Source organism: Struthio camelus, chromosome Z (genome assembly GCF_040807025.1).
Source record: "Struthio camelus isolate bStrCam1 chromosome Z, bStrCam1.hap1, whole genome shotgun sequence".
Lineage (NCBI taxonomy): Eukaryota > Metazoa > Chordata > Aves > Struthioniformes > Struthionidae > Struthio > Struthio camelus.
This window is the reverse complement of record NC_090982.1, coordinates 32,970,358-32,983,376: the sequence shown is the minus strand read 5'-3', so window position 1 is coordinate 32,983,376 and position 13,019 is coordinate 32,970,358. Positions and strand designations below refer to the sequence as shown.

The window sequence follows — 13,019 nt, the reverse complement described above, 5'->3', positions numbered from 1 at the left end:
TTAAATGGGGATTACTACTGTACTTTACAATATCTTTGCATGCCCTGAAATAGAATTTATATTGCCTTCTCAGGTCAGTATATTTTATTTTATTGGTGGTGGGAAAAAAAAAGAAATTGGTGGAATTATTCTTTTATGACTTGATCTTGTAAGGGATGGAACGCTGTAGGTTACTGATAGATTAGCTGTAGATTTAACACATATTTACAGGGGTATATTTGCTGTGGTACTTTCCTATTTAACAGACGAGATTTTGGCAAGCACATTTTTGTGTCATAGCAAATGGAAGTCTGTAGCAGCCGTTCGCTCCAAATTTGGATTGGATGTTCTCTTAGTATATAAAAATGAGCCTTTCAACTTTTCAACTTCTGTTATTTTACTTTCTTTGCCCATTAGTTTCTCTTTTTCTAGCGCAATCTGACTTTAGTTTGCTGTGTTTAAAAAAATAAAATAAACTTTCAGATCCCAAGCATTGCTATAGTAGGTGAAGAAGCCCCCAAACTTCCGGAAAGGGATAGATTAGTCCAGCGATGTGGAAGATTAAGTAAATTAACAGACATTGTATACACCAAGTGGTCAGAGCTATAATCCTGCTGTTTATCCTAGTGTTAGATGGATGAGATGCAAATGTTTTTAATGCCTGTTGTTGATCTCTGTCCCAGTATAAAGTTTTGGTGGTTTATGTTAGTGGAGTAGATTGGTTCCCTGATTTTTGCTAATGCAGATCAAAAAGCCCAAAATGTTTACATTGGTGGGATATTTGTAGTTTTACAGGAGGCTGACATATTTGATCAGATGTGGAACCATGGAGGCAGTAAAGTTTGCTGCCAGCTACACAATGTAATCAGCAGAGCCATTAGCAGCAAAGTTGCCCTCAGTTCTTCTCCTGCCCCTTCTCCACCAGGAATTTACCCAAGACTGAGTCCTTGAAATCATTAGTTACAAGGCAGCCTTAAGTTTAGTCTGAGCTCCAGCTGTGCCGAATACCAACTACCAAGGCTTTGCTTTTACTGACAGGTTTACCTTGGTATTCATGAAGGATCCCAGACCTTAGCCCTCGATGGTGGGAAAGGACAACCACTTGTGCACTTTCCTCTTCTTCCATAGTACTTCAGCCTTTATGTTTGAATTGGCTGACGCAAAACAAGAGTATTCAGAGATGCTAAATTGTTCAACAAAAGATTAGCCTGCAATGCAGCTCTGCCATTGTGGAGTGCTCTTGCTCAGTACAATGCTCAAGCTCACTATAGAATGGGCAGCATTTTCTTTGCGGAAAGCTGGTTCCTGTGCTGTGAAAAGGTTGCAATTGGAGCTATTTGATAAAACTGGAACTCACAGAATTCTAGGCGGAAAGTTGTGATTAATGAACAGCGAGGGAAAAGCCTTACCTGATACACTAGAAATTTAATTAGAGATTCCGCTGCAAGATGCAGAAGCATTTCACAGTGGATTAGCTGCTGGGAGAAGTGGGCTTCTTTCCTTCTAGGCTAAATTGTTTAAATTCTACACCCTTCACTTCATTTGTTTGCTTCTGCTGGGTTTGCACTAATGGGGGCCCCTTTTCATTGTATTTGTGCTTTCAATCCATTCATCCATTCACTGCACATTCCATATTTTTGTGTTTGTGTAACACATTCATAAATAACATTACATGCTGCCAAATTCTGGTAAATTAACAAATGTAATTTTTTTTTTCCTTTATCAACTAACACTTTGGGTTGTGGAATGTAGCTTCTCTAATCTGAAAGGTAAAAAACTATATCTATACTTTATAAAGTGATGTAATTATTTAGTACAATGTTAGTAATATTGGACACTGAGTTTAGTATATGTGTTCTTTTAATATTAATGTATTTAGCAGTAGTAGATAATCCCTTATTTCTAACAATAGCTCTTCTCCTTTCATCCCAACCCTAATAACCTATCTCAGGTATTTCTTTGCTGTTTTGGCAATCTTAACCATTTTGGGAGTTCTCAACGGATTGGTGCTGCTTCCTGTTCTTCTTTCACTCTTTGGACCACACCCTGAGGTTAGTAAAACTAGTGGTGAACAGAAGAAATAACAATATTCTCTCCCCTCAATCCTTTCTCCAGAAACTTTTTTTTAATTGTGGTTTTTTTTTTAATTTCTATTTTAAGTTTCTTGCTCTCTTTTTATTTTAAGTCTTTTTATGTCTTTAAATGTGACTTTTTATGTATTCAATATTATTTTATGAATTAAAATATATTTGTAGTAAGTAATACTTACTTTGTAGTAAGTTGTTTTAAAGGCTGCAATCAGCAAGCTAGATACAAATGTAGGATTAGGCAAGCTTTTAAAAGAAGAATATGATATGCAAACTTGTCTGTAAAACCAGGCTTTTCCCTGACGTTTTGCAAAAGATAGTTACTTTTGTACACACACCTTCTTCTCTCTCACCGCACTGCCTCTATTACTTTCCTCGAAATATTTAACTCAGCAGACCACCATGGAGGCCTGTGTGGACCAACATACACCAGTGGTGGTCCACAGACCACAGCGGGATAACCAGGGCCACAGGACTGCCCGGGGATCCTTGGTCCTGGCACCCCTCCCTGCAACACCCTTCTGGTTTAAGCAAGGATCTTGATGGGTGGAAGGCTCCGCTTGGATGTTGAGGATGTGGCAGTATAAAGTCCAAGTCCAGCAAAAAAGATTTAATAGCTGTCAAATTTGTATTTGATTGTTCACTATCGGCCCTACAGTTAATACAGTTATTGTGTTATGTAGGGATATCTTTATTCTGCTTTATCAGAAGGCAGAAATGCAGTAATGTTATGCTGCTTGTGTCTATGTATGTGTCTATATATCAAAATAAAACACAGGATGTGATTACAGTGTTACTAATGTTTGAGATATATTATTTTGGTATTTTAGCATTAGTAAAACAATTTTGACAACAGTGCATATTCTCTTACATTTCTAACAGTGTACATGGCTGCTACGTATTCGAACAATATATATGTGCCTATTTTATTATTATGTATGTTTCGGTTGTGTGCATATCCATCTCTCTTTGCAAATAGACACTGAAGCAAATTATACGTACACATTTGAAATGATTTATGGAATCACTCTTAATGTCTGCTGAAAGGGGAGGCAAACCCAGAAAATATCTGTATATTGATAAGGACAAGTGCATATATGTGCCAGCGTACATGCACTTGCTGAGACAGTGATACGTAGAGGAAAATGTATTATCCTATTTACCTGCATCTCCACAGATGGAGATCATGTCTCTCTTTCTTTCATATGTTTTTCAGTGTAATACAAATCTTGATCAGAAAAGCAGTGCCAGAGTTCTCATGGCTCTATTTGGCAAAAGAATACTTGTATCAAGTGCTAATAATTATAAGGGTAACACAAACTGAATGCTGCTGAATGCTAATACTTGCAGTTGTAATTGCCATTATCAGGTTTCTCCAGCCAATGGACGAAACAGATTACCCACGCCATCTCCTGAGCCACCCCCCAGCATCGTAAGATTTGCACTGCCACCTGGGCATACAAACAACGGGTCAGATTCCTCTGATTCGGAGTACAGTTCTCAAACCACAGTGTCAGGAATCAGTGAAGAGCTTCATCAGTATGAGGCCACCCAAGGCCCTGGGGCACCAGTCCATCAAGTAATAGTAGAAGCCACTGAGAATCCTGTCTTTGCGAGATCCAGTGTAAGTAGCTCACATATTTACTGGAAGGAGGGCAGGAAGAGAAGGAATTTCTATTTAAATCTATTTATGTGGGAAAGCTGCAATATTTCTTTTATGTTCCTGACTGATTATGCTTTGTTACTCTCTAATGCAAGTAGAATTTAGAGTACTCGTAGACAGGACGTGAAGGCTTTCATCACCCTCTCCTCTAGAATCAAGCTGGGGATAAAATGATGGCACCAAAGCAGGGGTCTTTGGCACATGTAATTGCTATTCTATTGTATTGGCACCAGCCACAAGAGAGAGCTCTCAGCCTACTCAATGACTATCCTGGACGACCTGGTGGAAGGACGCAGGACTGAGGTTAAAATTTCCATTCTCCTCCATGCAGCGCCCATTGGTTGCTGCCTCCCTGTACCTCTCCTCTGGCAGCACACTCTTGGGGAGAAAGATTGATAGAGCCCAGAAAAAAGTAGTTTCAGGGCCGTATCAAATCTCGGGCCTGTTATATCTTGCTGCTGGGTTGGTGTAACTGTGATTTCAAAGGAAAGTGAAAGGGCTCTGTCTCCTACCCCCCATGATGCTGCATGCTGAGCTGCAATGCAGATCTGTTTTTGTTCAGCAGAGGCCTAAAAATAGGTACAAGCACAGCCACATTTGAAGTTAGTCACGGTTTATTGACTGATGTGGCTGCTGTGCTTCACGCTTTTTACGGAAATCCAGAAAACAGACTCCTACAGTCTCGACAAACTACCCCACTAACATCCTGTGTGTGTACCCCTATGTGAAGTAGAGCCTTTTCCAAATGCCTGCATTTGTGTTTGTTGAATCAGTTAAAATCAGCTGCTTGCTGTCCATTCATTGAAAGATGGAGCAGTATGTAGGAAGCATATATAATATTTTCAGCTGTAGTCCTGTTTGTCTGAAGTTATGTTTTCTAGATTATAACAACTTCAGACATAAACTATCTGGAAAAATGAGCAGATTTAAGACTCCAGAAGACTACCTTTATAGAGTCAGAATCAGGACAGTACCATTATAAATATACCTCCTGGCATAAGGTATGAAAGAGCATAATATTGCTTGCCATGCTTTGTCAGAAGCATAACCCTACGTCTCGCTTTCAGGTGGTTCAGCCAGAGATGAGGCACCAGTCAAGTCCCAGGTTACGACTGAATCCAGAGGCTGGCACCCAGCAGGCCTGGCGTCAGGGCCGGCAACCCAAACGGGAAGTGAGGGAAGGGCTGCGACCACCTCCTTACCGCCCTCGCCGGGATGCTTTTGAAATTTCTACTGAAGGACATTCAGGACCTAGCAATAGGGATCACGTGGGCCCCAGGGCTCGTTCTCACAACATGAGAAGCCCAGTGTTCGGTGCCGTGGGCGCTTCGGGACCGGCATACTGCCAGCCTATCACTACTGTGACTGCCTCAGCTTCAGTGACTGTTGCTGTCCACCCTGCCGTGCACAGCCACAGCTCTCGTGGAGGGAGCTTCCCGTCCTACGAGGGGTACCATGAAGCTGACCATGGGCTGTTTGAGGACCCCCATGTGCCTTTTAATGTGCGGTGTGAAAGAAGAAATTCTAAAGTAGAAGTTATAGAACTGCAAGATGTTGAATGTGAAGAAAGGATACCTGGCAACGGCTTAGAGTAAGGTAGGTCTGTCTCTTGTCTCAGTCAGCTCCTGTCAGTAGCTTCACCTGTCTCAGGCAATGGTGTGATCAAAAGAAAGAGGAAAGATGAGAATTTCCAGAAGTGCCTTTCCTTCAGGTAGGCTTCCTTGTCAGTCCCTGATCATCTGGAATCTACTGACATTTTGTACTGGAGATTAGGTTGGATAAAATAGTATTTGACAGTATCTTCTTATTGTACTGTTGTACAAACATGAACTACTTCCAAGAGCCTTGCAAAACAGGTACACCTGTATTTTGATCCCGCTTTTCTGGATGAGGAAAATGAAGCAGAGACACTGCGTAGCCTGTTCAAAGCTGTGCAATTGCATTTCCTGTTGGCAGATCCTGTGATCTCACTGAAGCAGGCTACCTTCTAAAATGTCACATATAAGGATGTTGCCTAGGAGAGGGTAAAATTGCCAGCTACTTCAAGAATTATACTCCTTGGAGTAAAATTCAGTGAAATAACTTGAAGTCCTTAGAGAGGACTGAATCCCTCTGGGAGATGGGCTGAATGAGAGAGGCAGGAAGGCCCCACCATGCCTCATGTAGGGCTGCACTGTGGGGTGTCCCCCATGCTGTGGAGGTGTGGTGTTGCCACAGCAACCTGCCCTGTGAGCTCCCAGAGTGGAGCAATCCCTGGGCCAAGCCCTCTCTTTTGTCAGGAGCAGCTACAGTGGTCACCACAGATTTCTCTGAGTCAGAGCTGGTCTAGGAGGACACCTGATACGTTCCTGTGAAATAATATTCTGCTGGTTCACCCAAGAATTTGTGTGACTCGAAGCTTAAGCCATGATCTCTCCTTGGGCTGGAAAGACAAAGTTGCAGTAGTAGCGCTGTTCAGAACAGACGAGGTACTTTATAAGATGTTTTAGGAGGAATAAAGCTCTTTATTTTCTTAAAAATTTTATTTTGATTGTATGGGGATTGCTTTGAAGGGGAGGAACAAACTGAGTTTTTACCCTAAAGCTTTAGGGGGCTTATAGCTGGAAAGCAGCTTCTCACCATTTTAACTTATTTCTTGCGTCTTTTGGAGGAAGAAAAAACAATGCTAAAAACAGTGTTAAATCCTTACTTGAGCTCTTGGACCCTGTTTTCTTTTTTTACTTTTCTTGGCTTTTCAGGGACAGACACTATTTTGACTGAAGCAAGCCATTTTATTTTGGTTGTAGAAATATTTTGTATTGTATGTGTGCACACACATGTGCGCATGCACAAAATTCTGATGGAAAATTTCCCATCAACTCCTGATAAAAATCACCTTCTGATTTATAAAACTTCTCTGCAAATATGTCAAAATGCAAATAGACGGGAATGCATTTGTCTTTACAGTCTAGGAATCACAGAATCACAGAATCACAGAATCGTTTAGGTTGGAAGGGACCTCTGGAGATCATCTCGTCCAACCTCCCTGCTCAAGCAGGGTCACCTAGAGCATATTGCCCAGGATCACATCCAGACGGGTTTTGAATATCTCCAGCGAAGGAGACTCCACCACCTCTCTGGGCAACCTGTTCCAATGCTCTGTCACCCTCACAGTGAAGAAGTTTTTCCTCAGGTTCAGATGGAACTTCCTGTGGTTCAGTTTCTGCCCATTGCCTCTTGTCCTGTTGCTGGGCACCACGGAGAAGAGGCTGGCCTCATCCTCTTGACACTCCCCCTTCAGATACTTGTACACGTTGATGAGATCCCCTCTCAATCTTCTCTTCTCCAGGCTGAACAGGCCCAGCTCTTGCAGTCTTTCTTCATAGGAGAGATGCTCCAGCCCTCTAATCATCTTGGTAGCCCTCCGCTGGACTCTCTCCAGGAGTGCCATGTCTCTCTTGTACTGGGGAGCCCAGAACTGGACACAGTACTCCAGGTGAGGCCTCCCCAGGGCTGAGGAGAGGGGCAGGATCACCTCCCTCGACCTGCTGGCAACACTCTGCCTAATGCACCCTAGGATCCCATTGGCCTTCTTGGCCACCAGGGCACACTGCTGGCTCATGTTTAACTTGTTGTCCACCAGCACTCCCAGGTCCTTCTCGGCAGAGCTACTTTCCAGCAGGTCAGTCCCCAGCCTGTACTGGTGCATGGGATTATTCCTGCCTAGGTGCAGGACCTTGCCCTTGCCTTTGTTGAACTTCAGGAGGTTCCTCTCGGCCCAGCTCTCCAGCCTGTCCAGGTCCCTCTGAATGGCAGCACAGTCTTCTGGTGTGTCAGCCACTCCCCCCAGTTTAGTATCATCAGCAAACTTGCTGAGGGTGCACTCTGTGCCTTCCTCCAGGTCATTGATGAATATATTGAACAAGACTGGGCCCAGGACTGACCCCTGGGGGACACCACTAGCCACAGGCCTCCAACTTGACTCTGCGCCATTCACCACAACCCTCTGAGCTCGGCCATCCAGCCAGTTCTCCATCCACCTCACCGTCCACTCATCTAGCCCACACTTCCTGAGCTTACCTAGGAGGATGTGATGGGAGACAGTGTCAAAAGCCTTGCTGAAGTCCAGAAAGACAACATCCACTGCTCTGCCCTCATCTACCCAGCCAGTCATTCTGTCATAGAAGGCTATCAGATTGGTCAAGCATGATTTCCCTTTGGTGAATCCATGCTGACTACTCCTGATCACCTTCTTGTCCTCCAGATGCTTAGTGATGACCTCCAGGATGAGCTGTTCCATCACCTTTCCCGGGATGGAGGTAAGGCTGACAGGCCTGTAGTTTCCTGGCTCCTCCTTCTTGCCCTTTTTGAAGACTGGCGTGACATTGGCTTTCTTCCAGTCCTCAGGCACCTCTCCTGATCTCCAGGACCTTTCAAAGATGATGGAGAGAGGCCTAGCGATAACATCCGCCAGCTCCCTCAGCACTCGTGGGTGCATCCCATCGGGGCCCATGGATTTGTGGATGTCAAGTTTGGACAAAAGATCTCTAACCCGATCCTCCTCAACCAAGGGAGAGTCTTCCTTTCTCCAGCAATATGGTAGATAATAATATCCTCAGAAGAAGGAAATATTCAGGCTCAGAATTTTGAAGCTGAACAGCAGGCTACTAGGAGAATCTTAACTGTGCCCAGTATCAGACAGAGCTTCTTTCTCCTTGAAGGGTCCATTGGATTTCATTGAGTTTGTGGCAAGTGTCTAAAGCTGGGCGTTCAGAAATCAAGGCGTCTACACTTTTTAAATTGTTATCAGGATTTGTTTACCAGGAGGTCCACGACTGAGATGGAAAAAGAGCCCACATTTCCTCACTGCTAACTATAGCCACAAGAATCATTCAGTTTTGGATTAGCTTGATTTGTTTTTCTTGAACTTCAATGAATATTTGTGATTTTTTTTCTTTTTACTTGTAAAGGGTAGTAACTGAAGCAAAGAAGAGGCCAAAGATGGAAAACTGCATTTCCAGAACTGCTTGAAGAGAACTCCTTGAAGTTGTGGAAAAGAACATGCTGCATCAGGACAACAATTCATTGTTACTGTAAACTATTGTATTATTTTGTTAAATATTTCTATAAATATTTAAAAGATGTACACATATGTAATATACAAAAGAACAGTGTAAAGTAGTATAATCTGGAGTCATTTGCCTCCAGTTAGAGTGGGGACAATATTGTTTGTGCTCTGTACTTATTGTACATTGATCTCTGTGCCACAACTAAGCTTAATCTAGTTCTAAATTTCAGCATAAGTTGCTGCTGCTTAAATATTGTATAATTTACTTGTATAATTCTATGCAAATATTGCTTATGTAATAGAATTTTTGTTTTTGTAAAGGTATATGCCTGTTTAAAATATTTTAAATTTGCTTATCACAACCCTGTGGTAGTACGAAATGTTACTGTTAACTTTCAAACACGCTATGCGTGATAATTTTTTAAAAATAAGCAGATATGAAGAAAAGCATGTTAATCTTGGAGGCTTAAATAGGCTTAGCTATATGCAGGTTTTGTTTTGCTGTGTATACCCATGTGTGCATCTGGAAGTGTGCATGCTTGTGTGTGTATGTTCCCGGTAGTAGAACTGGTAGTTTATCTCTTTTACTGTATGGTAACCTTTAGTGGGCTTAGAAACCCCCTGATGCTGGTGTGAGTCTGGCTTTCCCAGTTAGGGACTAGTGAAAACCGCATTGGTGTCTACCAACACATACCATAGACTACCATCATCAGAGGGCGAAGACGAAATGGAAGACAAGAAATGGGAGTCAGGGTTTGGGGTTGTGGCTCAGTTTCCCACTTGTTAATGACTTGGTATACACTGGCTTTGGTCAAGTCATTCAACTGCCCTGTGCCTCAGTTTCTTAATCTGTAAAATGGGTATAATTATACTTACCTACCTCCCAGGAGAGTTGTGAGGCTTAATTATTGTTTGTGAAGAGCTTTGATGTTTTTCATAAAAGGTGCCAGGTAAGTGCAAACACTATAACCATTCTTTTTTCATTTCAGAAGGTGCTGGATATTGAGAGGTGCTGATGGTTATAGAAGTTCAATGAGCATATGCCTTATTTTGATGTTGATACTGTTAACTATCAGTGGCATTATAAACTGAATAATTTAATTGTTTAATGGTGAGCCACAGCTCAGCTGTGTCCTTATAGCGTTCAAAGCAGTATGCTCTGTCACCTTATTTTCATGGCAGGAAGGAAGTTAATAGTAAGTGATAAAAATCAAATGGAAGGATGAAAAACTATATTAAAATCTTCTATTTTTACTTATTAAACATAAATTACTTTCTTTTGGGTCCAGGACCGTAATGAATGACACACAAGGCCTGGGGTGTTTTTTTTCCCTCTGTTTGTTCGTTTTTTTCCCATGCTGCATTGGCACTTTCAATTGAAACAGCTAAACTGGGATCCATTTGTGAAACTAATTTAGCTTTTTATTATTATTATTATTATTTTTAAAGTAAAGGTGGATTGCTGCAGGTGAAGGGCCTGAAAAAATACAATCTCTGTGTTCCTGTTGGAATCAAATCCTAAGAGTGGAGAACCTTAATTTAAAATACTTAGAACAGAAGTTCTCATTCTCTCTCTCTCTCTCCCTCCATCTTTTTTCTGCCCTTCTCCAAGTTTTTTTTCAGAGCATGTGGATGTTCAAATATGTATTCGGAGCCAAACAAAAACAACTAATACTCAATTTCTAAGCACAGTGCTAGTGGGGCTTTTCTTTAAATATGACGCCTGAACAGCAGCAGACGATTCTTTGATGGTAAAGCATATTTCTCCAGTGGCTGCAGGAAGTCTCCCTTTGCCCACAGACCTTCTCAGCACAGCAAATGAGGATAACTAGAATGCACAAATTCTCGTGCCTTTTTTTTTTTTGCTCACTTGAAAACACTTTGATACAAGGCGCTTGTTTACAGATCTTCAATGTGAACACTCACAGAGCAGGTTATAGCCTGACATTGTTCCCGTGATGCATAAGCTACTGTTTTGATGCACACTAAGGGTTAATGTCGCAACTGCTTACTGGTCCAGATCACTGTCTTAACGACAAAAAGATGAGGGGCCCCAATTTAGCACGAGCAGCATAATGACCTCAGATCAGAAAAGCTCTGCAACAATTAACTGTATGATCCTAATTGGAAGCTACCTTCAATGGCCAGTTGTGTGTGCTCCCATGTCAAGGGTCAGCAGGGCTCCCACTGACACCGCCAGCACCGTGCTCACTCCCTCCTCTTCCTCTGAGGCGGCAGCCAGTGGAAGGGGCAAGGAAGAGCTGTAAGGCCTCCTGGCCACCTTGGCCCCCTCCCTTGCTCTGCATGTCTGTGTGTGTCTGAGCTGCCTGCTGCTTCGTGCACCACGTAGACCTTCTTCTCTAATAGTCACATTGGCAAAGGGAGAACTCAGTGGCTGGCAATGTTTCTTTTGGGTTGTTTTTTTGGAGGTTTTTACCTTTTTTTTTTTTTTAAATCGTGGGTGATATTTATATTTTTGTATCATAAGAATGTTTTCTTACAGTATTTGTCATGCCAGTTTATAACAAAATGCAGGGATTTATTTCTATTGGAAACACTATTACATCTATGTTTTTACTTTTTAATGGATTTTTATTTGTATAGAGTGCTTACTAATGTTAAATAGGAAAGAGTATATAACATTTACATTAGAGACTCGTCGTAGCTTTTAGTGTAAGGAGATAAAAGGAAAAAAAATATTCAAACTGGGTCTCATTGCCTGCCTATTTTGGTAGGAGTGGGTTTGTGTCATTTCAGTTACAAAGATAAAATTATGCCATATAATTTATTTATATGAAAATTTATTTTTGTAGTGTACATAGTAGTCATCAAGTCTTTTGACAGAAGTATATTTTTAAAGAGTTTATATGTAATGATGATACCATTATGTTTTGGAACACTGCTGAGATGTGATTACAGTGCACACTTTTCCTTGTAAACCCCCTGGCAGAAAAGAAAGTGTTTAACAGTGTTAAGAGAGAGAGTATGATTTTATTCATACAATTCTGAACTGTGTTTTAGTTACCATTTGTGATCTAGTGTGGTTCTCATTTTAAACCTTGAATGGAAATTGTACAAACTCTCTAAATATTAATGTTCAAACACTGATAGAAATTCTAACATGAATAAAAAATATTATAACTTATTGGTCACAGATTTGGTTGTTTCTAGAATGTTTTTTTATGTAGTGGTCAACTATGCATGTTCAATCATACTACTTCTGAAAGTACTTCTGGAAGTACTCAAACATATTACTTCTGAAGTGCAGATTTATGCAGTTCAGCAAACTCAGCCCCCAAATCTGGAACCTCCATAATCTGGAGCATGAATTTGAGGTGTTCCAATATTCAGGACATTTGGAAGATTCAGATTTGACCTGTTTTGAAGAAGGAACAAATTCTAAAATCATAACTAAAATGTAACATGTAGGTGCTTGTCAGTTGACTCTGTTGCCTTTTTTACATGGATGGAGGATAGATACGAGACTGGATTAAACACTTCCTTCTCTTTCTGAACAAAGTGTTTTATGTAAACGTTTAACATTTATCATACAAGTTACTTCTGCTTAGAGAGGAGGGGAAATGGTTTGACTCTTTTCCTCTCTGTGGTTGTTCCTTAAAATGGATTGGAGAAATAGTCAAATTTTCCCACTTTGTGGAACAAGGACAAAAAAATCAGACATCTGAAAATGGTAGAGCTCCCTAAGATGGGAGGGTCTTGGCAACACTTCTGTCAGCAAGCATGTTAACAACTGAAAGATGGCCTGCTGGGGCCCAGCTGAGCTTTCTTTGGGAAGGAGGGAGTATTGTGGTGGGTACCAGGGTGAATATTGTGAGCAACAACATCTCTATCGGCATTCACGTGCATCATAAACTCCTGTGTGGCTTGCAGTGTGCAAAGATATGCATGCACCAAAGTACCACAGAGCCAGCAGTCCTTCGCTTTATCCCATATCCTTTACGTGAATCTATCGTGAGTCCTCTAACCTTCTTATAAGCCAAAAGCCTGAATGTGTCTTGGGACAATTCAGCCTCTACTTTTCATGGGCAGATGAAATATGAATATCACTTTGCATTTTATGTTCTCTGGAAGTTTAACCATAAAATAGATAAATACAATTAAAGGACTTGAACGGCAAAACTCTTGCATATATTTTTTGCTACTCGCGCATTTTTTTCCATAGGTCTAGTGGCAAGAAATGTTGCTTTAAGTCAAATTGCAGATTTTCGTGGGTTACAGCCAC

General features: G+C 41.4%; 1 protein-coding gene across 7 annotated transcripts in view; it reads left to right on the top strand.

The window, feature by feature from the left end:
• The window catches only part of PTCH1 (patched 1), a 77,973-nt gene extending 66,041 nt beyond the window's left edge, over window positions 1–11,932 (top strand). For 6 of the 7 annotated variants that reach the window (XM_068928103.1, XM_068928102.1, XM_068928104.1 and 3 more), the window contains 4 exons: window positions 1,931–2,030; window positions 3,436–3,690; window positions 4,797–5,325; window positions 8,679–11,932. In XM_068928103.1, the coding sequence (XP_068784204.1) occupies window positions 1,931–2,030; window positions 3,436–3,690; window positions 4,797–5,324 (883 nt within the window). In that variant the 3' untranslated portion in view covers window position 5,325; window positions 8,679–11,932. Of the gene's footprint in view, window positions 1–1,731; window positions 1,749–1,930; window positions 2,031–3,435; window positions 3,691–4,796; window positions 5,326–8,678 lie in introns of those variants that run through there. The other variant, XR_011137873.1, reaches the window with a different exon arrangement.
• The last annotated feature ends 1,087 nt before the right edge of the window (window positions 11,933–13,019 follow it).